The 25463-nt window shown below is 40.7% G+C and overlaps 1 protein-coding gene and 1 pseudogene across 3 annotated transcripts; one reads left to right on the forward strand and one right to left on the reverse strand.

The window, feature by feature from the left end:
- The first annotated feature begins 35 nt into the window (after positions 1-35).
- On the forward strand, positions 36-25425 carry LOC138755415 (uncharacterized). Of its 3 annotated transcripts, none has more exons than XM_069921368.1 (4): positions 36-846; positions 2420-3045; positions 12688-12856; positions 20703-25425. In XM_069921368.1, exon 4 carries the CDS (start codon positions 22609-22611, stop codon positions 23554-23556), a length of 948 nt encoding a protein of 315 aa, XP_069777469.1. In that variant the 5' UTR covers positions 36-846; positions 2420-3045; positions 12688-12856; positions 20703-22608; the 3' UTR covers positions 23557-25425. The 3 variants fall into 3 exon arrangements, 2 of the variants coding, with proteins under 2 accessions (XP_069777469.1, XP_069777470.1); XM_069921369.1 differs by having other exon boundaries at positions 36-162; XR_011352265.1 differs by lacking the exons at positions 12688-12856; positions 20703-25425 and adding an exon at positions 3632-3958.
- Positions 13438-14154, reverse strand: LOC138753109 (cornifelin homolog pseudogene; annotated as a pseudogene).
- Positions 25426-25463: the final 38 nt, after the last annotated feature.

Raw genomic sequence — 25463 nt, forward strand, 5'->3', positions numbered from 1 at the left:
ATAACAAAAGTCAGTGGCAACCATGGAAACAGAACTCTTCAACAGTATAAAACTAGTCCTGTTCCTAACCTTCTTTACATTAGGAGTGCGAGTGCTATAAACAGAAAGGAGTGAAGAGTCTGGCCAATCACATTTCCTTCTGTGGAGGTGCAACTTCAAAAGGTGGAATTTTTAAAATGGAGATATTGATCTCTACCCACATCAAATTTGCACTGTTTTATTCCATATTGGAGTGGAATCTTAAAATTACCATAACATTTTGTACATTCTTCATCTTTAAAAATTAGCTTTCACTATGCTAATTAATTTGTTTTTTGGAAGGAGAAAAGTTGCCTTAAAAAGTATCTCGTAATACAAAGTCTTCTTGGATGCAGCTATCAATTTTCTAGATACAGTACTTTCATCAAAGATCAGGAAAAACAAGGCAGAAAAGAACTGTTCAGAACATGCATGACATAAATTGGTTTATTTTCTGATCAACCAGCTGAATTTCAGGCCAGGATTAGGGTTTAGCTCATCTCCTTCTGCATGAAACAACACACCTACTCATTAGTCAGGACTTTCTAAAGAAGGGCAAGATTAAGTACTGGACCCATCTTGACAATATTTTACAAGAGTACAATTGAGAGTCCTTTTTGACTGCATCGTGTGGTTTGCTAGCTGCAAAGCATTGGACAGGAAGTCAATGCAGAGGATCATTAAAACGGCCGAGAAGATCACTGGGGTTTCCCTTTCCTCTATTGATGACATTCACCAGGAGAGTTGCTTAGAAAGGGCTCAAAGAATTATTGAGGATCCCTGCCATCCATCACACAGTATCTTTGATCTACTACCATCAGGAAGGAGGTAAAGGCTAGGAAATTGTTTCTTCCTGCAGGCTTTGAGGTTGATGAACAGTATCCTGTAACCTTGGGTCTCTTATGAATTAAATTGAGTAAATCATTCCGGAAAATGTATACATATTTATTTTCTACTCTATTTTTATGTCTGTATGTGATTATTATGTGCTGTGTGAGAAATGTATTATGTGCGTATACCATGGTCCAAAGAAAAGCTGTCGCGTCTGGTTGTATACGTAAAGTCAGATAATAATAAACGAACTTGAAAACAAAGGAGGATATTCAGTTGAGCAGTACAAAAGTTCTAGCTGCTGGAATCTTGAGCAAAAAAAGTTTGCTGAAGGCACTCAACAAAGTTAAAAATGGCCTCTCAATGTTTCACAGAGAGAGAGAAAAAGAGAGAGAGTGTATACAGGAATAGGTAAAGAGGTGGAAACAAGATCAGATGTGAGTAGGGGGTTACCTAAAATTTAAAAAAAAAATCAGTGTTCGCACCATTAGGTTTGAGGCTGTTCAAAGGAATATGATGTGTGGTTCCTCAAGTTTATGTTTAGCCTCCCCCAACAATAATGAGGCAAAGGACAGATGTGACACTATAAGAATGGTTGTCAGGAATTGAAATATCTGGCTACAGGAAACTCAAACATAGCATAGATGTTCCATGAAATGATCACCCAATCTATGTTTATTCATCCCTTAGGTCTATGCTGGTCCCCAGGGTAATAATCCCATCAGATCCATTTCCCCCCCTCCTCCTGCTATTTATCTCCCTCTCTCAAGGATGACTGAAGCCTGGGGTGGATCATATTGAATGCTGGGCAAGCAAGAGTCTGGGTATTTTTTGCTCATCAGTTCTTCCACTTGATTTTTTTCCCCATTAAAATACATAAAGGGATAATGCACCATAATTAAATATCCTTCCATCATGTTTTGAGAAGTGGGAGGAAACTGACCACGTAGGGAAAACCCACATGATCATGGAAAGTTGACAAGTCCACATTTATAGCACCCAAAGTCAAGATTGGACTTAAATCCCTGGAGCTAGGAGGCAAAAGCATTAATTGATTTCTCATCTTATTGCTTTGGTCCTGCAGCTGGTCTGAGGATTGAATCTGAATTCCCAAGGTGCTGAATGCTGATCCATTCCAATGCCATACACACCCAGAAGTCCCTTATTCACCTGTAGCCTTATTTATCAAAGCCTGGAATTTCAACCAGGCCAACTTCAAGAGAGTTACCAAAATACCATCAACACATTTTCTCTCTTACCAGAGCCCCAGACAACCCTAATCACTTATTAGAAGTTCCTACATTAGGGTGGCCATTCCAAAGGAGAACATGGTCATATATATATATATATATATATATATGTATATATATATGTAGGCAGATCATCAGACTGTACTCCTCCCTGCCAATAAGCAAAAGCTGAAGTGTGTGGATTTGATAAAGAAAGTTACACTACACTACACTGGTCTGAGGAAATAATGACATCCCAAGTGACTGGTTTGAGTTAGTTGATGGAGGCACGTGCAAAAATTCAGTGACCAATCTGAACAAGTATGCCATTGCCTTCACAGACTTTATCAGCTAATGTGAAGAGGACTGCTTGCTAAAGAGGATAATCCATGTGCTCCCCAACCAGAAACCATGGCTGAACCAGGAGATGCATCCCTTATTGAAGTCCAGATCTAAGGCATTCAAGTTGGAAACTTTTATGTACGTAACGAAAATCATGTTCAAACTTTGGAAGGCCAGCAAGAATACCATGATTAAAACCAGACCAAGCTCAAAGCCCAGACAAGGTGCATTTTATCATGGGCTACAAAATGAAGCTGACAAAATCACAGGCAACAATACAACTCTCCTTAATAAACTCAATGCAGAAGTTCAGTGATCGACCACCACAAGCCATGATAGTCTCATGCACTTGTACCCATGGCTACTACCACAGACATCAGATCTTCTTTCCTGAAAACAAACCCAATGAAAATGTCTGCACTGGATGGAGTGCCTCGCTGTGCCCTGAAAATCTGCATGAACCAGGTGGCGGGAGTATTTACAACCCATCCCTACCACAATCTGAAGTTCCCTGCTGTTTCAGGAAGACTACGATCATCACTAAGTCAAAGAAAAATAAAACAATATGCCTTAATAATGACCTACCAGTGATTCTAACATCCATCATCATGAAGCACTTCAAAAGGTATGTTGTGGCTCATATCAACTTCAGCCTTCCAAAACAAACTTGATCCACTACATTTTGGAATGAGACACCAAAGTCTGCAGACATTCTGATTGTAATAAAAACACAGAAGTGCTGGAGGAGCTCAACAGGTTTCACAGCGTCCATAGAAGGAAAAGATATGTAATCAAACTTTCAGCCTTGAGCCCTTGTTCAAGATATGAGTGAGGCCTGAAACGTTGTTTATCATTACCTCCTATGAACGCAGCAAGACCTCCTGAGTTCCTCCAGCATTTGTGTGTATTTTTTTCCCCACTACATTATGCCTACTACTGATCCATCTCCCTGGATCATCTCTAATGTTAAACTCCTGTTTATTGACTATAGCTCTGTTTTCACACCATAGCTGCAAATAAACTTACCTCAATCTCCTGTATCCTCAATTTCTTGATATGCAGATCACATTCAGTGAGGATTGGTGACAAAACCTTCCACACAATAATCCTTAACTCTGCTCTCCCATAAGGTTGTGTACTCAGCTCATTCACTATACTTCTTGTGTACTCAGGAATGCAATGTCAATGCTGCTCCCTCTATATGTTTGCAGATGACACCTCTGTTGTCGGATAAACAATGACAGCATGGAGTACAATGAAGAAAATAGACAAACAAGTAGGATGTTATCAAGACCACAACCTCTCCCTCAATGTCAACAATAAGAAAGGATTCTGGAAAGCAGGATTTAGCATACATCCTGGACTGCATCAGCAATGCTGAATGGAGATGATAGATCCCAACATATCAAAGGATCCTTCCCACCCCAATCACAGTCTCTTCTCCTCCCTTCCATTGCATAGAAGTTACACAAATATGATTGTGTGAACTTACAGATACAGGGTAGTTTCTTTCCTCCTGCTATCAGGCTGTTGAATGGACGTCCAATGAGTAAACAATGATGCATTGCAACTGTTTAACAGTACCTTTTCCTTTAACACCATACCCTTCCCTTTTTGTTGTATGTGACATTGTACCCTGTACTTTTGTTTTATTGTAACTATCTCCTGCACTATTTGCTTTTATTCTTTCACTTCCTTTGTACTATGTATATTACTACAATTTATCTGGATAATATGGCGAGCTCTCCACTGGCCACTGTGACAAAGGTGCACCAAAGAAGAGGTAAAGGACTGCCTAAAGAAATCTCTTGGTGCCTGCCACATTGACCACCGCCAGTGGGCTGATATCGCCCCAAACCGTACATCTTGGCGCCTCACAGTTTGGCGGGCAGCAACCTCCTTTGAAGAAGACCGCAGAGCCCACCTCACTGACAAAAGACAAAGGAGGAAAAACCCAGCACCCAACCCCAACCAACCAATTTTCCCCTGCAACCGCTGCAACCGTGTCTGCCTGTCCCGCATCGGACTTGTCAGCCACAAACGAGCCTGCAGCTGACGTGGACATTTACCCCCTCCATAAATCTTCGTCCGCGAAGCCAAGCCAAAGAATCTGGATAACATGCAAACCAAAGTTTTTCACTGTATTTTAGAACAAGTGATAATAGACAATTTAACAAGTCACAAACTTTAAATGTTGGTACTCTGCATACTTCCAAGGACTTTGAGTTTGGAGGTCACAAATCCCCTCATGCATTGTGTATTTAAATAACCATATAACAATTACAGCACAGAAAGAGGGCAGTTCAGCCCCTCGAGTTCATGCCGAACACCTACTCTCACCTAATCCCATTGACCTACACCCAATCCATCACCCTCCACACCGCTCTCGTCCATATAACTATCCATCTTTTCCTTAAATATTAAAATCAAATCCACTTCTACCACTTCGGCTGGAAGCTCATTCCACGCTCACACGACCCTCTGAGTAAAGAAATTCCCCCTCATGTTTCTCCTATACTTTTCCCCCCTTCAATCTCAATCAATGTCCTCTTGTTTGAATCTTCCCCCACGCTCAATGGTAAAAGCCTGTCCACATTGACTCTATCTGTCCCCCTCATCATTTTAAATACCTCTATCAAATCACCCCTCATCTTCTATGCTTCATAGAATAAAGTCCCAGCCTGAAATTCAAACCCTGAAACCCAGGCAACATTCTTGTAAGTCTCCTCTGCACTCTCTCTATTCTTTTTTTATCCTTCCTATAAATAGGTGACAAAAATTGCACACAATATTCCAAATTTGGCCTCACTAATGCCTTATACAACTTTAACATGACATCCTAGCTCCTGTATTTGATTTATGAAGACCAACATACCAAAACCTTTCAATGCCCCATCAACATGTGAGTCCACCTTCAGGGAATTATGTACCAGAATTCCTAAATCCCTTTGTTCTAAGACACTCCTCAATTGTCCACCATTTAACATGTAGGACCTTTGCTGATTAATCCTACCTCACTTATCAGTATTAAACTCCATCTGCCATCTTTCAGCCCACTCTTCTAAATGCAATTTTGATAACCTTCTTCATTGTCCACAACACCACCAATCTTTGTATACTTACTAATCCAATTTACCCCATATATATATATATATATATATTTTTTTTTGGCTTGGCTTCGTGGACAAAGATTTATGGAGGGCTAAATGTCCACGTCAGCTGCAGGGTCGTTTGTGGCTGACAACCGGTTGCAGCGGTTGCAGGGGAAAATTGGTTGGTTGGGGTTGGGTGTTGGGTTTTTCCTCCTTTGTCTTTTGTCAGTGAGGTGGGCTCTGCGGTCTTCTTCAAAGGAGGTTGCTGCCCGCCGAACTGTGAGGCGCCAAGATGCACGGTTTGAGGCGATATCAGCCCACTGGCGGTGGTCAATGTGGCAGGCACCAAGAGATTTCTTTAGGCAGTCCTTGTACCTCTTCTTTGGTGCACCTCTGACACGATGGCCAGTGGAGAGCTTGCCATATAACACGATCTTGGGAAGACGATCTTCCTCCATTCTGGAGACGTGACCTACCCAGCGCAGTTGGATCTTCAACAGCGTGGATTCGATGCTGTCGGCCTCTGCCATCTCGAGTACTTCGACGTTAGGGATGAAGTCGCTCCAATGAATGTTGAAGATAGAGCAGAGACAACGCTGGTGGAAGCGTTCTAGGAGCCGTAGGTGATGCCGGTAGAGGACCCATGATTCGGAGCCGAACAGGAGTGTGGGTATGACAACGGCTCTGTATACGCTTATCTTTGTGAGGTTTTTCAGTTGGTTGTTTTTCCAGACTCTTTTGTGTAGTCTTCCAAAGGCGCTATTTGCCTTGGCAATTCTGTTGTCTATCTCGTTGTCGATCCTTGCATCCGATGAAATGGTGCAGCCGAGATAGGTAAACTGGTTGACCGTTTTGAGTTTTGTGTGCCCGATGGAGATGTGGGGGGGCTGGTAGTCATGGTGGGGAGCTGGCTGATGGAGGACCTCAGTTTTCTTCAGGCTGACTTCCAGGCCAAACATTTTGGCAGTTTCCGCAAAACAGGACATCAAGCTCTGAAGAGCTGGCTCTGAATGGGCAACTAAAGTGGCATCGTCTGCAAAGAGTAGTTCACGGACAAGTTGCTCTTGTGTCTTGGTGTGAGCTTGCAGGCACCTCAGATTGAAGAGACTGCCATCCGTGCGGTACCGGATGTAAACAGCGTCTTCATTGTTGAGGTCTTTCATGGCTTGGTTCAGCATCATGCTGAAGAAGATTGAAAAGAGGGTTGGTGCGAGAACGCACCCTTGCTTCACGCCTTTGTTAATGGAAAAGGGTTCAGAGAGCTCATTGCTGTATCTGACCCAACCTTGTTGGTTTTCGTGCAGTTGGATAACCTTGTTGAGGAACTTTGGGGGGCATCCGAGGCGCTCTAGTATTTGCCAAAGCCCTTTCCTGCTCACGGTGTTGAAGGCTTTGGCGAGGTCAACAAAGGTGATGTAGAGTCCTTTCTTTTGTTCTCTGCACTTTTCTTGGAGCTGTCTGAGGGCAAAGACCATGTCAGTAGTTCCTCTGTTTGCGCGAAAGCCGCACTGGGCTTCTCCAGGAAAAACAAGGACTGGTTCGACGAAAACAGCCAGGAAATCTAGGAGCTGCTGGCAAAGAAGCGAGCTGCCCACCAGGCTCACCTTGCAAAGCCGTCCTGGCCAGAGGAGAAACAAGCCTTCCGTCGCGCATGCAGCCATCTTCAGCGCAAACTCCGGGAGATCCAAAATGAGTGGTGGACTAGCCTCGCCAAAAGAACCCAGCTCAGCGCGGACATTGGCGACTTCAGGGGTTTTTACGAGGCTCTAAAGGCTGTGTACGGCCCTTCACCCCAAGTCCAAAGCCCACTGCGCAGCTCAGATGGCAAAGTCCTCCTCAGCGACAAGATCTCCATCCTCAACCGATGGTCAGAACACTTCCAATCTCTTTTCAGTGCCAATCGCTCAGTCCAAGATTCCGCCCTGCTCCAGCTCCCTCAACAGCCCCTAAGGCTGTTGTAGGAATGTTGTCTTATAAAGAGTTGAAAATAAGAAAACAGAAATGGAAAAGGAGGAAAGGTAATGATGGAAAAACGGAAGGAGAAGATAAACAAAGTATAAAATGGCTACGCTGAACTATATGACTTTAAATATTAATGGAATACATAACCAAATTAAAAGGAAGAAACTACTAAATTTACTGAAAAAGGAAAAAATTGATATAGCATTTGTCCAAGAAACACACTTAACTGAATTGGAGCACAAGAAATTAAAGAGAGATTGGATAGGACATGTAACAGCAGCATCATATAATTCAAAAGCAAGAGGAGTGGCTATATTAATTAGTAAAAGTGTGCCATTTAAAATAGAAGAGGAAATAATAGATCCAGCAGGGAGATATGTTATGATAAAATGTCAGATATATTCGGAGTTTTGGAATCTACTTAATGTATATTCACCTAACGAAGAAGATCAAAAGTTTATGTAAGATATCTTTTTGAAGATATCTTTTTGAAGATAAGATATCTTTTTGAACATACTAATAGGAGGGGATTTCAACCTGAATTTGGATCCAAATATGGATAAAACAGGGAAAAAAATTAACAGGAAGAACAAAGTAACCAAATTTATAATTAAATCAATGCAAGAAATGAAACTTTTGGATATATGGAGGAAACAAAACCCAAAAGAAAAGGAATACTCATACTACTCGGCTAGACATAAAACATACTCAAGAATAGACCTATTTTTGTTATCAGCTAGTATGCAGGATAGAGTAAGAAAAACAGAATATAAAGCGAGAATACTATCGGACCATTCACCCTTAATATTGACAGTAAAGCTATAGGACATCCCTCCAAGAATGTATAGATGGAGATTAAACCCCATGCTACTTAAAAGACAGGATTTTAGAGAATTTATTGAAAAACAATTAAAAATGTATTTTGAAGTAAATACGGAATCAGTGGAAGATAAGTTTATACTATGGGGCGCAATGAAAGCATTCATTAGAGGGCAAATAATAAGCTATGTAACCAAGATGAAGAAGGACTATAATCAGGAAACAGAGCAGTTGGAAAGGGAAATAGTAAACATAGAAAAAAAATTAGCAATAAAGGAAGATACAACTAAAAGAAGAGAATTGGCGAATAAAAAAATAAAATATGAAACATTACAAACATATAAGGTAGAGAAGAATATAATGAAGACAAAACAGAAATATTATGAACTAGGGGAAAAAACGCACAAAATCCTAGCATGGCAGCTTAAGACAGAACAAGCTAAGAAAATGGTATTGGCATCAAGGAAAAAAGACAAACAAATTACATATAATCCAAAAGAAATTAAGGAAAACTTTAGAGAATTCTATGAACAATTATACCGAACTGAAAACGAAGGGAAAGAAGGGAAAATAGAGGAATTTTTGACTAAAATTGAACTACCAAAACTACAAATAGAGGAACAAAATAAATTAACAGAACCATTTGGAATAGTAGAAATACAAGAGATAATAAAAAAATTACCAAATAATAAGACACCAGGAGAGGATGGATTTCCAATAGAATTCTACAAAATATTTAAAGACTTATTAATACCGCCCCTCCTGGATGTAATCAACCAGACTGATGAAACACAAAGCTTACCAGATTCATGTAAAACAGCAATAATTACAGTAATACTAAAACAAGGGAAATATCCACTCTTACCAGCGTCATATAGACCAATATCTTTGCTAAACACAGACTATAAGATAATAGCTAAACTATTAGCAAACAGATTAGCAGAACAGGTACCGAAAATGGTAAATTTAGACCAAACTGGATTTATCAAAAAAAGACGCACAACAGACAATATTTGTAAATTTATTAACTTAATTCATGCAGTAGAAGGAAATAAAGCACCTGCAGTAGCAGTTGCTTTAGACGCAGAGAAGGCCTTCGACAGAGTAGAATGGAATTATTTGTTCAAAGTATTGCAAAAATTCAGTTTACCAGAGAAGTATATTAATTGGATTAAAGCATTATATAAGGGACCGTTAGCGAAAGTGACAGTAAATGGACATGTATCAAAGCAATTTAACTTAAGCAGGTCAACGCGGCAGGGATGCCCACTATCACCTTTATTGTTTGCGCTAGCTATAGAACCACTAGCAGAATTGATAAGAATAGATAATAATATAAAAGGAATAAAAATAAAAGACAGGGAATATAAAATCAGTCTATTTGCGGATGATGTGATAGTGTACTTAACAGAACCAGAACTATCAATAAAAGAATTATATAAGAAATTGAAGGAATATGGAGAAGTGTCGGGTTACAAGATAAACGTAAATAAAAGTGAAGCAATGCCTAAGAATAATGCGGATTTCTCAAAATTTAAGAAGGAATCTCCATTCAGATGGCAAATGCAGGCAATAAGATACCTAGGTGTACAAATAAACAAAAATCTAGGCCAATTATATAAACTCAATTATAATCCACTAATGAAAAAATTACAGGACGATTTAGAGCATTGGAAAGAGCTACCACTAACACTGATAGGAAGGATAAACTGTATTAAAATGAACATTTTTCCAAGGATACTATACTTATTTCAGGCATTGCCAATACAACTGACAGAAAAATTCTTCAAAGAGTTAAAGAAAATAATAAGGAAATTTTTATGGAGAGGGGGGAAACCGAGGATAGCACTAGATAAATTAACAGAATGGTATAAACAAGGAGGCTTACAATTGCCAAACTTCAAAAATTATTATAGAGCCGCACAATTAAGATATCTATCAGATTTTTATCAAACAAGGGAAAAACCAGACTGGACGAGATTAGAATTAGATAAAATAAGGGAAAAGATACCTGAATACATATTATATAAATGGGACAAAAAATTGGTACAACATAGAACTTCTCCAGTATTACATCATTTCCTCAATATTTGGAAGAAGATCCATGTAGAAAGAAATAAAACAAATTATCAATTACCAAAACTAATATTGACGCAAAATAAGCTACTCCCTTTTACAATAGACAACCTTTCCTTTAGAGAATGGGAAAAAAAAGGGATTAAAAGAATAGAAAATTGTTTTTCAGGAAGTAGATTCTTATCCTTTGAACAAATGAGAGATAAGTACAATATAACTGGAGATACAGCGCTGGCATATTACCAACTGAGATCCTACTTGAAGGATAAATTAGGAAGCAATTTGAGTTTACCAGAGGGAAGTAACCTTGAATATGTGATTACAGATACAATGTTAATCAAAAGATTTATAACAAATATGTATATTAAACTGCAATAAAAGGAGGAGGAAACAAATGGTAAAACTAAACAAAAATGGGAACAAGATTTAAATATAAAGATAAAAAAGGAAACATGGGAGAAATTATGTTCTGGAACGATGAGAAATACAATAAATACAAGGCTACGTATGATACAATATAATTGGTTACACAGACTATACATTACACCGCAAAAGTTAAATAAATGGGACCCAACAGTATCTGATAGATGTTTTCGATGTAAAAAAGAAATGGGAACAACAATTCATGCAATCTGGACAAGTGAGAGAGTAGAAAAATTTTGGGATGATATCAATCAGATATTAAATAAAATAACAGAAAACAATATACCAAAGAATCCAGAGATCTTTCTCCTAAGTAACATAACAAACAAAGAATTTGGAATTGATTTGGAGGATGCACAAAAAAGATTTGTTAAGATAGCCCTAGCCGTAGCAAAAAAATGTATTATGTCAACCTGGAAATTGGAAGATAATTTGAAAATACAACAATGGTATATAGAAATGAATAAATGTATTCCATTAGAAAAAAATAACATATAGTTTAAGAAATAATATTGAAATATTCGAACAAGTATGGGAGCCTTACATTAAATACAATAGCAAAAACCTACCGCGGACAAACATTACCTAAGTTGATGGAAGGAGAAGGAAAGAAAAGAATGGACTCTGTAGAATTTCTGGTGTATTTTTGTTGAATGACAACATTGTCTGACTGAATTAATGCAACCTAGATTGTATACCTAAAATGGATGAGAGGGGGGGGGGTGGGGGGGTGGCTTGGGAGGAGGGAGGGGGGGGGGGAGAAAAAGTCACTGTAAATGTGTGAAAAAGAAAAAGTGTATACCATGGCTAATGTGATTTATGGTGTGAAAAATAAAAAAATTTAATTAAAAAAAAACAGCCCCTAAGGCTAGAGCTGGATGAGGTCCTCATCCGGGAAGAGACATATAAGGCAATTGAACAACTGAAAAGTGGCAAAGCAGCAGTTATGGATGGAATCCCCCCAGAGGTCTGGAAGGCTGGCGGCAAAACTCTGCATGCCAAACTGCATGAGTTTCTCAAGCTTTGCTGGGACCAAGGAAAACTGCCTCAGGACCTTCGTGATGCCATTATCATCACCCTTTACAAAAACAAAGGCGAGAAATCAGACTGCTCAAACTACAGGGGAATCACGCTGCTCTCCATTGCAGGCAAAATCTTCGCTAGGATTCTCCTAAATAGAACAATACCTAGTGTCCCAAGAATGTTCATATATATATATATATATAATATATATATATATATATATATATATATATATATAATATATATATATATATAATATATACATATATATATATTATATATATATATAAAACAAACAACAATGGACCAAGTGCTGATGACTGAGCCACTCCACTAGTCACTGGCCTCCAATTTGACTAACAATTTTCAACCACTACTCTCTGGCATCTCCCATCCAACCATTGTGAATCCATTTTACTTATTCAACATTATTACCTAATGTTTGAACCTTCTTAACTAAACTGTTATGCAGAACATGTCAAAGGCTTTTCTAAAGTCCATATAGACAACATCCACAGCCTTCCCTTCATCAACCCATCTTAGTAACCTCCCTGAAAAACTCTATAAGATTTGTTTATCATGATCTACCACATACAAAACCATGTTGAAAACTCCTAATCAATCCCAGTCTTTCTAAATAATTGTACATACCATCTCTAAGAACATTCTCTTTTTTTTTTAAATCATGAACTTGTTTATTAAAATCAAAACATTGACTTTGCAACCACAGTCTTAAATAAAAGATAAGCTGTGAAAATATGCAACGTTGATTGTACTTGGACGATTGCAAAACTTGATCAATGTCAAATACATCCAGAATTAATACATCCTTTTTAACACACATAATAACGCGAAAATAAAATTGATTACAGATCCAAGTGGAGCTGATGAACAAACTTGAAGATTATATTTGACGCAAGAAAGTCCAAAAGGAGGAGCGGATGCGAGGAGGTGTCTGGAATCTGGGACCAAGAAAGCGCTGAGAACAGTGAGGAACGTTCTGGGGAGGTGCGTAAAAAAAGCGCAAAGTAAAATGCTCTGGTGAGTTTCCATGCATGAACGGAACGACGTAACCAATATGCTTGACTTTTTTGAAATACGTGACTGTTTATTCAGCCCCTGCTGTGTATGGAGCCTGGTTGCTAGTGTGCACGTGTGAGTGTGTATGCGTGTGTTGTTTAGCTGATATCTGAGAGGGATGGAGAGACACTGGCCAGTGTACAGATATCCCCCTGAGAGAGAGGGACAGAGAGACACAGTGTACAGATATCCCCCTGAGAGAGAGGGACGGAGAGACATTGTTCAGTGTACAGAAATCCCCCTGGGAGAGAGGGACGGAGAGACACCAGTCAGTGAAGCAAAAGAGAAAAGAGAGATAGAGAGATATATAGAGAGGAGAGAGACAGAAGTAGCGAGAAAAATAAAGAAAGAGGAGAGAGATTTGAGAGAGAAAGAGAGAGAGGGAGGGGAAGTGATGAGAGAAAGGAAAAGAGAGCAAGCAGGGAAAGGGAGGGAGAGAGTGAGTGAGAGAGAGAGAAAAAAGGGAGAATCAGGAACAAATCAGTGTGATTTGGGGCCGCTGTTCTGCATGGATCCTCTGTATGATACGGGGACGAGGGTCCCTATTGAGGGTACAGGGGGGCATTTTGACCAGCTGCAGTGGGGTAGGTGGGCTGGGGTACATAGGTTGGATGTGGCAACATGGAAGTGGTGGCATTGATGATGGTCACTTGCTTCTTGCGTTCCTTCATCTCGCGTGTGATCTGGCACCAGCCGCAGGTCAGGCAGCAGTACATGATGCAGCAGTCATTGCAGATGGAGCCCGGTATGTCATAGCGCTCATGTGTGGCCACTCTCATGGCAAGGGAGATGGGCGGGATGATCATAAAAATGCCGCCGGAACAGGTGCAGCAGATCTCCAGCAACGGCAGACAGAGACACTCGCCGAACTCATCCACTGTCTTACACATGAAGCAGGGGAAACACCAGAAGGCCAGGCAGCAGATGCCACAGTCATCACAGCAGTCACAGATCCCTGTGCTCCAGCCCTGGCGCTGGCTCCTGACAATGGTTGTTGTTGAGGCCATCGGTTGGGAGACCACAACGGGGGATGCCATGACACGAGAGTCCCTCACGTGAATACTTTTCCTGTAGTCGGTCGGAGAGAAATACAGAAGAAAGCGACTAATCTTTGCCGCTTGCCCAGAAACTTCTGAGCCGAGTACTTAAGAAGGAGAGCTCTGGCGGATCCTCAAGTTCTTTCCCAGCTGAGTACCTTGTGCGCGTTAGTGCATGTGCCTCCGGGGGTTCAGACAGGATGCTGGCCCGTCATTTTCATTCTCTAAGAATATTCTTCATTAATTTACCAACCACCAACATCAGACACACAGGTCCATAATTATCAGGTTTACTTTTGGAACCTTTTTCAAACAGCAGAACAACATGGGCTACCTGCCAATTCTCTGGCACCTTCTCGTGGCCAGTGACATTTTAAATATTTCTGTCACAGTCCCCACTATTTCTACACTAACCTTCCTCAGAGTCCTAGGGAATATCTTGTCAGTTCCCAGAGATTTATTCACCTTGATTCTCTTTAAAATAGCTAGTACTACCTGATCTCACTGCCAGATTTCCGTACTTCACCTGGATCAATATTCTTTTCCTTAGCGAATAATGAAGAAAAAAAATAATTTAAAATCTCCCTCATCTCTTCCAACTCAAGTAGCCTACCCCTCTGATCCTCAAGTTGCCCAATTTTATCTCTCATTATTCTTTTACTTTTAATGTACCTGTAGAAACCCTTTGGATTTTTTTTTTTACCTTGCCTGCCAAAGCAGCCTCTATCTCCTTTGAGCCTTTCTAATTTCTTTAAGATTTTTCTTTGCACTCTTTATATTCCTCAAACACCTCATTTATTCCCTGCTGTCTATACCTGTTGTACACATCCTCCTTCCACTGAACCATATTCCCAATATCTTTTGAAAACCAAAGCTCCCTATATTTTCTACCCTTTTCTTTAACCCTCACAGGGACATATCAACTCTGTACTCTCAAAGTTTCCTCTTTGAATATCCTCCATTTATCCATTGCATCCTTCCCTGAAAATAAATTATCCCAATCTACACCCTCTAAATCCTTTTGCACCTCCTCAAAATGAGCCTTATTCTAATCAAGAATCTCAATCTTAGGCCCAGCCCTATCCTTCTCCATAAGTAACCTAAAACTAATACGATCATTAGACCCAAAGAGTTCCCCAACACAAACCTCTGTCATCTGATCTATCTCATTCCCTAAAAGGATATCCAATACTGCCCCCTCTCTAGTAGGTTGTATTGATTTAGAAAACTTTCATGAAGACATTTGACCAACTCCAACCCATCCAGCCTTTTTACAGCATGGGCATCCCAGTCAATGTGTGGAAAGTTAAAATCTCCTATAAGCACTATCTTTTGTTTATTACACATACAGTATATGCTATCTCCTTACAAATTTTATCCTCCAATTCTTTTAGCCCATTAGGTGGTCTATAATACACTCCCATTAATGTTTTCATGCCTTTCCCATTCCTCACTTGCACCCAGCCTCACTGGATGAGTCCTCCGAACTATCCTGCCATAGCACCGCTGTAATGTTTTCTCTAACAAGCAATGTGACTCCTCCATCTTTTAACCCCCCCCCCCCCCATTCTATCATGCCTAAAACAATGGAATCCTAGAATATTTAGCTGCTAATTATGCCCCTCCTGCAACCAAGTTTCACTGATGGCTACATGATCATATTTTCATGTGTCAATCCATGCTCTAAGCTCACCCACCTTTCTTGCAATGCTCCTTGCATTGAAATAATTACTCTTGAGAGAATGGTCCCAACATTCACTCCTTTGATTACTATGCACTTTTACTAAACCTTCTCCTTCATTAACTTTAACATTCTGGTTCCTTTCTCCCCTCAAATCTAGGTTTTCTTCTATCCACACTCTCATTCTGATTCCCATCTCCTGACAAACAAGTTTAAACCCTCCCCAACAGCTCGAGCAAACCTGCCTGCCAGGATATTGGTCCCCCTCCAGTTCACCCTTTAGTACAGGTTATACCTTCCCCCGAAGAGATCCCAATGAACCACAAATGTGAACACCTGCCCCAACTCTTTAGCCACACATTCATCTGCCACATTTTCCTATTCCTACCCACTCTAGCACTGGCCCTGGCAGCAATCCCGAGATTACCACCCTTGTGGTCCTGCTTTTTAACTTCTTTCCCAGCTCCATATATTTTTTTCTTCAGGATATCATCCCCACTTTTAAAAATTGTGACTAAAAATTGAGCATAATGATGTGGAATTCTCCCCTGGAGTACTTTTTTTCTTTTTTCCTTCAGACATATTCACTTTTAATGTTTGTATATGGCTGATGCAGACCAGGATCCATCCTGCTTAACAGAATCCTTTCCCATTGCTGACATTGATGGAGAAGTCATGATCCTGATATCATGCCACTAGTTTTTCTATTTTTTTCCTGTACTCTATCCTGTCATTGTTTATCCTACAACAGTGGTGCCATCTGCAAACTTATAGATGGAGTAGCATTTGACATCACATACACTCTATGCAAATGAGAGAAGCTTCATATGTTTTGGTGAGCAAGAGTTGACATTGGTGGGAAGAAACAAATAGCGAGAGATTATAGAAAGAAAGGCAGGTGGACAGAAGAGATAAGGTGAAAGAATCAGAATGAGGAGATAGATTGAGAGTGATAGATATATAGATAGATAGTAAGAGATCAAGAGAGAGAGAGAGAGAGAAGGCCATTTCATGTCAGCCCTCCAATGGTCCAGGGAGAAGACTCTGCCTTTCCAGTCTCTCCTTACAATTCAAGCTGTCAGATCTGAAAACATTCTTGGTTTTTTTTTTCTGACCTTTTCCAGCTTAAAGATAACATTCCCAAGTACCATCTCACCAATGACTTGTACTGTGGTACCATGAAGTTCCAGCTTCAATGTCTTTATTGATGAAGACAAGCATCACCCTGTTTATCTGTGCCACCATTAATCTATGTACCCTTACCCTCAGGTCTCTTTGCCTTCAACAACACTTTTCAGGGCCCTATCATTAACTATGCAAATTCTGCCCTGGTTAAACTATCAAAATGCATCATCTCATACTTGTTGAGCGTGTCAGATTAGTATAATGTGGTGATATACAAGATTATTCACTTTAGCAGGAAATAAAGAAAACCAGGATATTATTTAAATCATAGGAGAGTACAACATATTCCTATATACTGATTTGGATGTCTTTAAACATGAAACACAAGAGTCAGCATGTAGGTACAGTAAATAATTGGAAAGGCACATCACAACAAGGATGGTAAACAAAAATAGGGAATTCTTGTTGCAATTGTATGGGCCATTAGCAAGACTCAGTTGAGGTATGGCATTCCCTTATCGAGAACTTTTTAAAAGAAGTAAAATATTGTATTGAAGCCAGATAAGAGAAGCTCATTAAGTTGATTCCAGAGATGAAGGGATTGTCTTACAGGAAAGGGGTGGGCAGATTTAGAAACAGAAATTATCTTTATGAAGCAAACATATTTCTAAAAGGGATTGACAAGTTAGGCGTTAAGAGATTGTTTCTAGAACAAAGAAACATCATTTCACTTAAGATCAGTTTTCCAAATGTATTTTCTCATTGTGTTCTTCCAATTGTTAAAAGTACAAGTTAGCAATTCTTATTTGCGAAGCCAAGCCAAAGAAGAAGAAAGAAAAAAAGTGAAGGCCAATATGGCCTGTTTCTGCTCTGTAAATGGTTATATGGTTATAGTGTTACGAGCCCAGCAGCAATAGACATTCACCAAGACGAGTAGTTTTTAAAAAAGTTGTTTTTAAATCAACTTTAACATGAAAACAGAATCAAACTTTTTAACTTATCTATATACTTAACCCAAATTTACCCCCTTCTAATTCTAAGTGCACATGTATGATGTGTGTGTAAATTTAAGAAAAGTTCTTTCTCACTTCTTCTTCCAAGTTCTCTGGATGCAGGCAATTCTTATACTGTGTACAGAATTTAACATGTATAAAGTTCACCAGGCTTTGGTGCTCAAAAGGTAAATGTTTACTGCTCAGGAAGGTTCTTGTAGGGTTTACAGAGAGAGATTTGTTGTTCCAAAATTTCCACAACAGAGGTACCACCATTAGTCACCTCAAGGTCTCACTTATGAAACTTTCCCCATCAGGGTTTTCCAAATGGTAACCTCTTTCTTCAGGCTACAAGAGAGTTCCTCTTGGAATAAGAGGAACATCAGACAGATAGCACATCCGCCATCCACTGCTCTGGAACTTTGTGTTTCCAACTAGCTCTTCCTGGCTTGCACTGTTCAGTCTCACACACACTAAGAAGGCTTGTCTTTTTTCTCTATCTCTCTCTCACACTCTCCAGCTGCCAACTGCCAGAAAGCCAATATGACTCTCTTACTTGCAAACCCCCCCCCCACCTTCTTCAGCAAACAATGGCTATTCATTGCATGACGTCATTTCAATTAGCACCTACTTGTGAAATGTGCATCACATTCTCCAGAGATCCTTCAATGTTACTGAATATGAATTCTTCAGTCTTTCAAATAAGATCTGTTTTAAAATGTATGTGTCTGTAACCCACTAATGTTACCAAAAATACTCCCAAATATTTATCCATTACAATGGAGATGAAAAGGATTTTTATTCTCAGAGTTAAGAATCTTGGACTTCTCTACCCCACAGAGCTGTGGAATATAAATAATATAATATATTGAAGACACAGAAAAATGTATTTTCATCCATATAGAAACCAAAGGCTACGGAGAACAATCAGGAAAATGAAGGTAAGGTGAAGATCATATCAACCAGGAACATTGAGCAAGTTGTGCCAGATAGCTGTTTTACTCCTAGTCTATGTTTAAAACCCTCATTTTTTTTTAAAAAAGGACAAAAATCAGCAAATATTGCAAACTGCAAGTCTACAAAGAGCAAGTATGTGGGAACTGACTGAATAGTTTTTTGGGCTCATGATACAAGTTACTATAATATGTTGGGATCTAGGGGTTAAAACATTATGAAAGAAATGATTAATTAATAAGTGTATATTTACTGCATGGTTCAGGGTAAAAGAGGAATGTGATTAAGTGGCAATCACAGCATGGAGCAAAGTTGGCTGAGCAAAATGGTCTGCTCCCAAATCTTTGGCTTGGCTTCGCGGACGAAGATTTATGGAGGGGGTAAAAAGTCCACGTCAGCTGCAGGTTCGTTTGTGGCTGACAAGTCCGATGCGGGACAGGCAGATACGATTGCAGCGGTTGCAGGGGAAAATTGGTTGGTTGGGGTTGGGTGTTGGGTTTTTCCTCCTTTGCCTTTTGTCAGTGAGGTGGGCTCTGCGGTCTTCTTCAAAGGAGGTTGCTGCCCGCCAAGATGTGAGGCGCCAAGATGCACGGTTTGAGGCGTTATCAGCCCACTGGCGGTGGTCAATGTGGCAGGCACCAAGAGATTTCTTTAGGCAGTCCTTGTACCTTTTCTTTGGTGCACCTCTGTCACGGTGGCCAGTGGAGAGCTCGCCATATAACACGATCTTGGGAAGGCGATGGTCCTCCATTCTGGAGACGTGACCCATCCAGCGCAGCTGGATCTTCAGCAGCGTGGACTCGATGCTGTCGACCTCTGCCATCTCGAGTACTTCGACGTTAGGGATGAAAGCGCTCCAATGGATGTTGAGGATGGAGCGGAGACAACGCTGGTGGAAGCGTTCTAGGAGCTGTAGGTGGTGCCAGTAGAGGACCCATGATTCGGAGCCGAACAGGAGTGTGGGTATGACAACGGCTCTGTATACGCTTATCTTTGTGAGGTTTTTCAGTTGGTTGTTTTTCCAGACTCTTTTGTGTAGTCTTCCAAAGGCGCTATTTGCCTTGGCGAGTCTGTTGTCTATCTCATTGTCGATCCTTGCATCTGATGAAATGGTGCAGCCGAGATAGGTAAACTGGTTGACCGTTTTGAGTTTTGTGTGCCCGATGGAGATGTGGGGGGGCTGGTAGTCATGGTGGGGAGCTGGCTGATGGAGGACCTCAGTTTTCTTCAGGCTGACTTCCAGGCCAAACATTTTGGCAGTTTCCGCAAAGCAGGACGTCAAGCGCTGAAGAGCTGGCTCTGAATGGGCAACTAAAGCGGCATCGTCTGCAAAGAGTAGTTCACGGACAAGTTTTTCTTGTGTCTTGGTGTGAGCTTGCAGGCGCCTCAGATTGAAGAGACTGCCATCCATGCGGATACAGGGAGAGGAAATGCATAAAACGATTTAAGGAGGAATGCTCAAACTGAAGGAGGTGGGGAGTAGCACAGGAGACACAGGCCAGACCAGAACAAAGAATGGCCTGCAAGAAACAAAGGGAATGGAAAACCAGTCTAGGAGGAAGATTAAGGCATGAGGAGGTGTTAAAGAGAACAGCAGAAATTGGCCAGACAGGAACAGAATGGTGATTAGAAATATCTGGGGATGAATTAATTTCTGATCAAATCAACAGGATAGTCTGTCCTAGAGGATTAAGATGGGAGTGCTACAACCCAGATATCTGCAAAACAGGAGATGACTTGTGATAACCCTTATGCAAAAAGATCTAGCAAAGGAAGACAACTTTTGTTCTGTATGATAATGAAATCTAGCAAAGGAAGCCAACTTTCGTTCTGTATGATAAGGTTGATCTATATAAACTGAGCCAACTGGACAATAGGGGTCAGTCTTGGGGAGTAGCTCACTGTGCAGGTGACCTATGAACTAACGATTGACCCAGAGCTCTGTTAAGTTTTATTTTTGTGCTGTGTAATAAATTGACTATTGAACCGAATACCTTCTCCTATCACTTCATTCAAAGAACACGCTGGACTCAGACTACACATAGACTAAATTAAGAGTAAGGTAAAGCCAGAGTCCGACAATTTGGTGACCCCGACGTGATGAAGATGGAGAAGTGACGGAAGAAAAAGATACGAAACACCGGTCGATTGTGGTGTGGTGATAACAACAAGTGACCATTCTACAAAGGGAGGTAAGCAGACGCCTGTTTTAACGAAGTTCTGCTATTGGCAACGATAAATTGTGTGTTGTCACTACTCTGCAAAAGCCCTCGTTAAAGCCAAAGAATAAAACAAAAGGGGGTTGGAGTCCCCCTAGTAGAACGGGGTTGGAGTCCCCTGTAGTAAAAAGGGGGTTGGAGTCCCCCTAGTAGAACGGGGTTGGAGTCCCCTGTAGTAAAAAGGGGGTTGAAGTCCTCCTAGTAGAACGGGGTTGGAGTCCCCTCGTAGCGATCTCGAGAGATATGTTTAGACACTTGGCCAATTAGAATAAGGTGTATTGTGATAGTTATTTGTTTCTATAGTGTGTAATAAGTATTTGATTAAGGATCGTGTACCATAGTAGTGTATAATAAGTATCTGTATAAGGTGTATTGTGTTATAGTTATTTGTTTCTATAGTGTATAAGTATCTGTTTAAGAATCGTATAGTGTATCATAATAGTTTATAATAAGTATTTGTTTAAGGATTGTGTACAGTGTGCCGCTGGTGTTTATAATAACGTGGGAAGGGTCGAAGTAGATTGCAGGGTGGCAAAATCCTACCAGGGGAGAGACCCAGTGAAGTACGAAGTCTAAAGGGTTAAAAATCGGAACAGAGATGGAAGGAGTAAATGGGGATGTAGGGCAAGAGCTCGGGGAAGACAGAGGAGTTCCCCCATCTGTAAACCGACAGTGGGAAAAAACAAGGAATCAATTACTGGGAGGAGTACCGAAGGGAGAGGAGGTACAGGCTATGGCACGGTACGAACAGATATGGAAAGAGCTGCAGAGTCAGGGGAAGGTACCACGATGTGAGAGATGGGAAAATTGATCTAAAATTATGAACATGGAAGAAACTAAAGTTCATCAGTAAAATGGCTGTAACCAGTTCAAACAGGATAAGCTTGGGGCTTAGGATGCAGGAAAGCAGAGTCAGCACGATTAACATAAGAATCTTCTAGTCTTTGTGACAAGACCATAGCACTAAGATAAGGAATGGTAAGGTACAATAGAATGTAGGAAGTTGAGGTAGTCTGGATCAGATAAGGGTCTCCTAGCCCTGGACAGAAGTACCAAGTCATACATTTCTAATTAGCTAACCATACACAGATTTATACATATGAAATTAGCCAACCCTAGATAGAATGAGTCAACTCTGCATATTAAGAGACTGTAGCCCAGAGAATCAGGAAGGTGTGAATAAGGACAATGACATGATGGGGCACCCACAGGATACCCCCCTGGTCCTCCAAGTGTACTAAAACTGCACGTAGGCAGGAAGGATTACCTATGCCAAACCCATCCAGGGGGGCAGAAGAATGTAAGGGGGAGGGCACTCTGATACTGAAATTGACTGTATAAAAGTTGGGTGAGCCCCAGTGTATGTGTGTATTCCCAGGGTAAGGGGAAGCACCCAACTTTGCATTGTTGTAGTAATAAATGTTCTTTGTTCTCAATTTTTGTCTCGAGCAATTTCTTTAAAGGTACTTTAATTTCTAACAAATGGGGACTCGTCCGGGATCACACTCCCTCCACTGACAGAGTGCCCCGACGACGAGAGTAGGTGCACCCCGGCTGATTCAGCTGGACTCGCGGGCGACGGGTGGCTGGTCAGTGGAAGAAGCGAGTGATATCCGAGAAGAGGCATTGAGAACAAACGGCGGAAGGACGCGCGCTAGAGCAGTACTGCTAGAACTCGGTAAGAGTATTTTACTTGTTCCTAAGCATGGGAATGGCGGGCAGTAAAGATGAGAGTCCTGACACAGGACGTGACCACCAGATAGCTACGTACAGCCCGCTTGGGTTGATGTTATCTGAGTGGGGCACAGGAAAGACCCGCGGTAAAGACAAACTGACGATGGTCAGGTATTGTTGTAATGAATGGGTTAAATACCCGGTTAAAGGGAGCTCCGTGTACTGGCCAAAATTCGGATCCGAGGATGAATGGATGTGTAAAGCTTTGAACCTATGGCTCTATCAAAACCAGAAAGACAATGTTGAGAGCAGGGAATATGCAGCCTGCTGGCTCAAGGGATCCATTGAACAGCTGGTTTTGAATGAGAAAGAATTCAGGGATAAGAGAGAGGAGGAACCTTTTGTCCCTGAATCACAGGGTTGGGATGTGTTACATTCCCTCCCTCCACCTTATGTTCCTCCTATGCCAGCTCCTATCTTTCCTTCCCCTCCTATGACCTACCCTTCTGCACCTTCCCCACCTCCCCCACCACTAGAGAAGAGAGAAGAGAGCAGGAGTGGTATGATAACTTGCTCACAAAGCACTCGATTACCACCTCTGTTGACAGGAGAGAGAGGTAACTTTAATTCAGAACAGCATGAGACTCTTCAGGAAGAAAGGGCAGAACCCTTTGATTCATTTCCCAGGGAGCAGGAACCCAGACCTAATAAGCTAGAAACCAATTGGATGAGACCACTGTGGGAAGTTCCCATGGGAGAGGGTCTCGGTTTCGTAAATGTGCCCCTGACCAGTACTGAAGTGCATAACTTTAAGAAAGAACTGACCTCCCTGATAGAAGATCCCCAGGGATGTGCCGAACAGTTAGACCAATTTTTGGGACCATATATATATACAATATGGAGGTCTCGACATAGAATCCCCAGCAGGGGAACAATTGGTACTAACAGGTTTTGTTACCAACTCAGCCCCAGACATTAGGAGAAAATTACAAAAGACAGAAAATTGGCATGAGCAGGGAATAACCCAGCTTCTACAGATCACACAAAAAGCATTTGTCCAGACATCTGAGGATAAGCAGAAAGCAAAGGCTAACATTTTGATGCAAGCAGTTAAAGGAATAGTAGATGAGTAACATGAAAAAAGGCAGGGACTGTGTGCCAGCTCCTGAATGTTGGGAGAAGTGCAGGGAGTGGGAGAGTAGTGACCAGAGATAATTTCATAAATCACGACTTCCCACTTCAGTCACTGACCAATATTGATTAAAATTCATGCTAAAATTTAAATGTCATAAAGGATCATTTTTCAATACTGTAGAATTAGCGAATTTAACTACCAGTTAATTCCAATTTATGAAATAAATTGTATTTAAATGTGATTTTGCACAGGGAGTACCTGAGAGTTGAGTGATGTTATAACATTTGCAGGGAGAAATGTTTGCGCAAATAGGGTGAGTTCTATACATCTTAACTTTAAGTGTATGTGAGATAAAGAAAGGATCTGATGTGTAAAGTGGCTGGATCAGCCAGTTGAAGGGGGAGTGTGCATGTCCCTTTAAGTGCACTGTGGCACTTGAAATTGAGGCTTCAGGCTCTTGTCTTGCAGTTAGAGGTATGGAGCCCTATCAACACATTTAATACATTTCTTCTACACATTCAGCAGTCAAGGTCCGTGAGTTTAAAGATCACCCACCTCTGGAGAATAAAGATACCTCTGGGGATTCCTATGGGGATTCCTATAAGTTTAATCATTTCTCTGGTGCATTTTCCTCTGGAGTGAAATTAATGCCTCAGCACAATTTCTCTGTATTGCCGCTGTTATTTAATTCATGATAACTTTCCCCCATTCATCAGGTTTATATTTAAATCCGGTAGTGCGGAAGTTACATTGTAAATGATCACGGAGGTAAACCCTGCGCGAGTGGATTCAGCTTAATGGAGAAATAAACCTGCGAACTGGTCTATGGTGGTGTGTGAGTACTGCAATAGGTGGAATATGATTTAAATTGGTGGCATCGTTCAGAACAATTGGGCGCATAGGAATAATAATATCATTAAGAACTCACAGATCTTGTACCAGATGCTATTCAGTACATCTTGACTTAAGGACTGGAGAAATTGGCATGTTAGAATGAGATCGGCATGGCACCAATATTTCTTGATTCAATAATGACTCCACAAGCTCCAGGATTCATGCAGCAGAACTTTTAAGTGGAATATAATAGAAACTAGCCTGTACTTAAATGATTGTGTGTGCAATCTTCATAAGAACATCTTTTAACTTTTTTTGGTGCCTGTTTTACAGACTGTTTTAAATAAGGCCAGCTCCTGTGAGCTGTGGCACAAGGCATTTTACTTAAGGCAGAACTAAAGGTTGAATATGTTTCAAGTTCTCTTGCAGGGGCTCTTGTGCTGCAATGTCTGTTATGTACTCACTCTAACAAATTGGAGGGTTGTGCCCCATACAGACAAGCAGCTCCAACTGCATTTTAATAAGGTCTAACATATTCAAAACCCATGCAAATATGGTTTGTGTTTCATTTTACAATTTTTACACTAACACAAAGGAAAGTCAGATTGTTATTCATTTTATTAAAATCTAGTGATTGGTTATATGTAAAAGCATGGCAAGAGGATCAACTAAAACCTGCCTGGGATGGTCCCTTCTGTGTACTTTTAATTACAGACACCGCAGTAAGAACAAGAGAGAAAGGCTGGACCCACATTCAAAGAATTAATGACAAAGTGCCGTAATGTTACAATTTTATTCGTTTTTTTTAATGGTTTATTCAGTTTTGTGTATTTTATTGCTGTTTTCAATGAGCTTTACATTTATCGTGGTTTATTCAGTTTTTGTGTATTTTATTGCTGTTTTCAATGAGCTTTACA

Source organism: Narcine bancroftii, chromosome 2 (assembly GCF_036971445.1).
Source record: "Narcine bancroftii isolate sNarBan1 chromosome 2, sNarBan1.hap1, whole genome shotgun sequence".
In the NCBI taxonomy this organism is placed as follows: Eukaryota; Metazoa; Chordata; class Chondrichthyes; order Torpediniformes; family Narcinidae; genus Narcine; species Narcine bancroftii.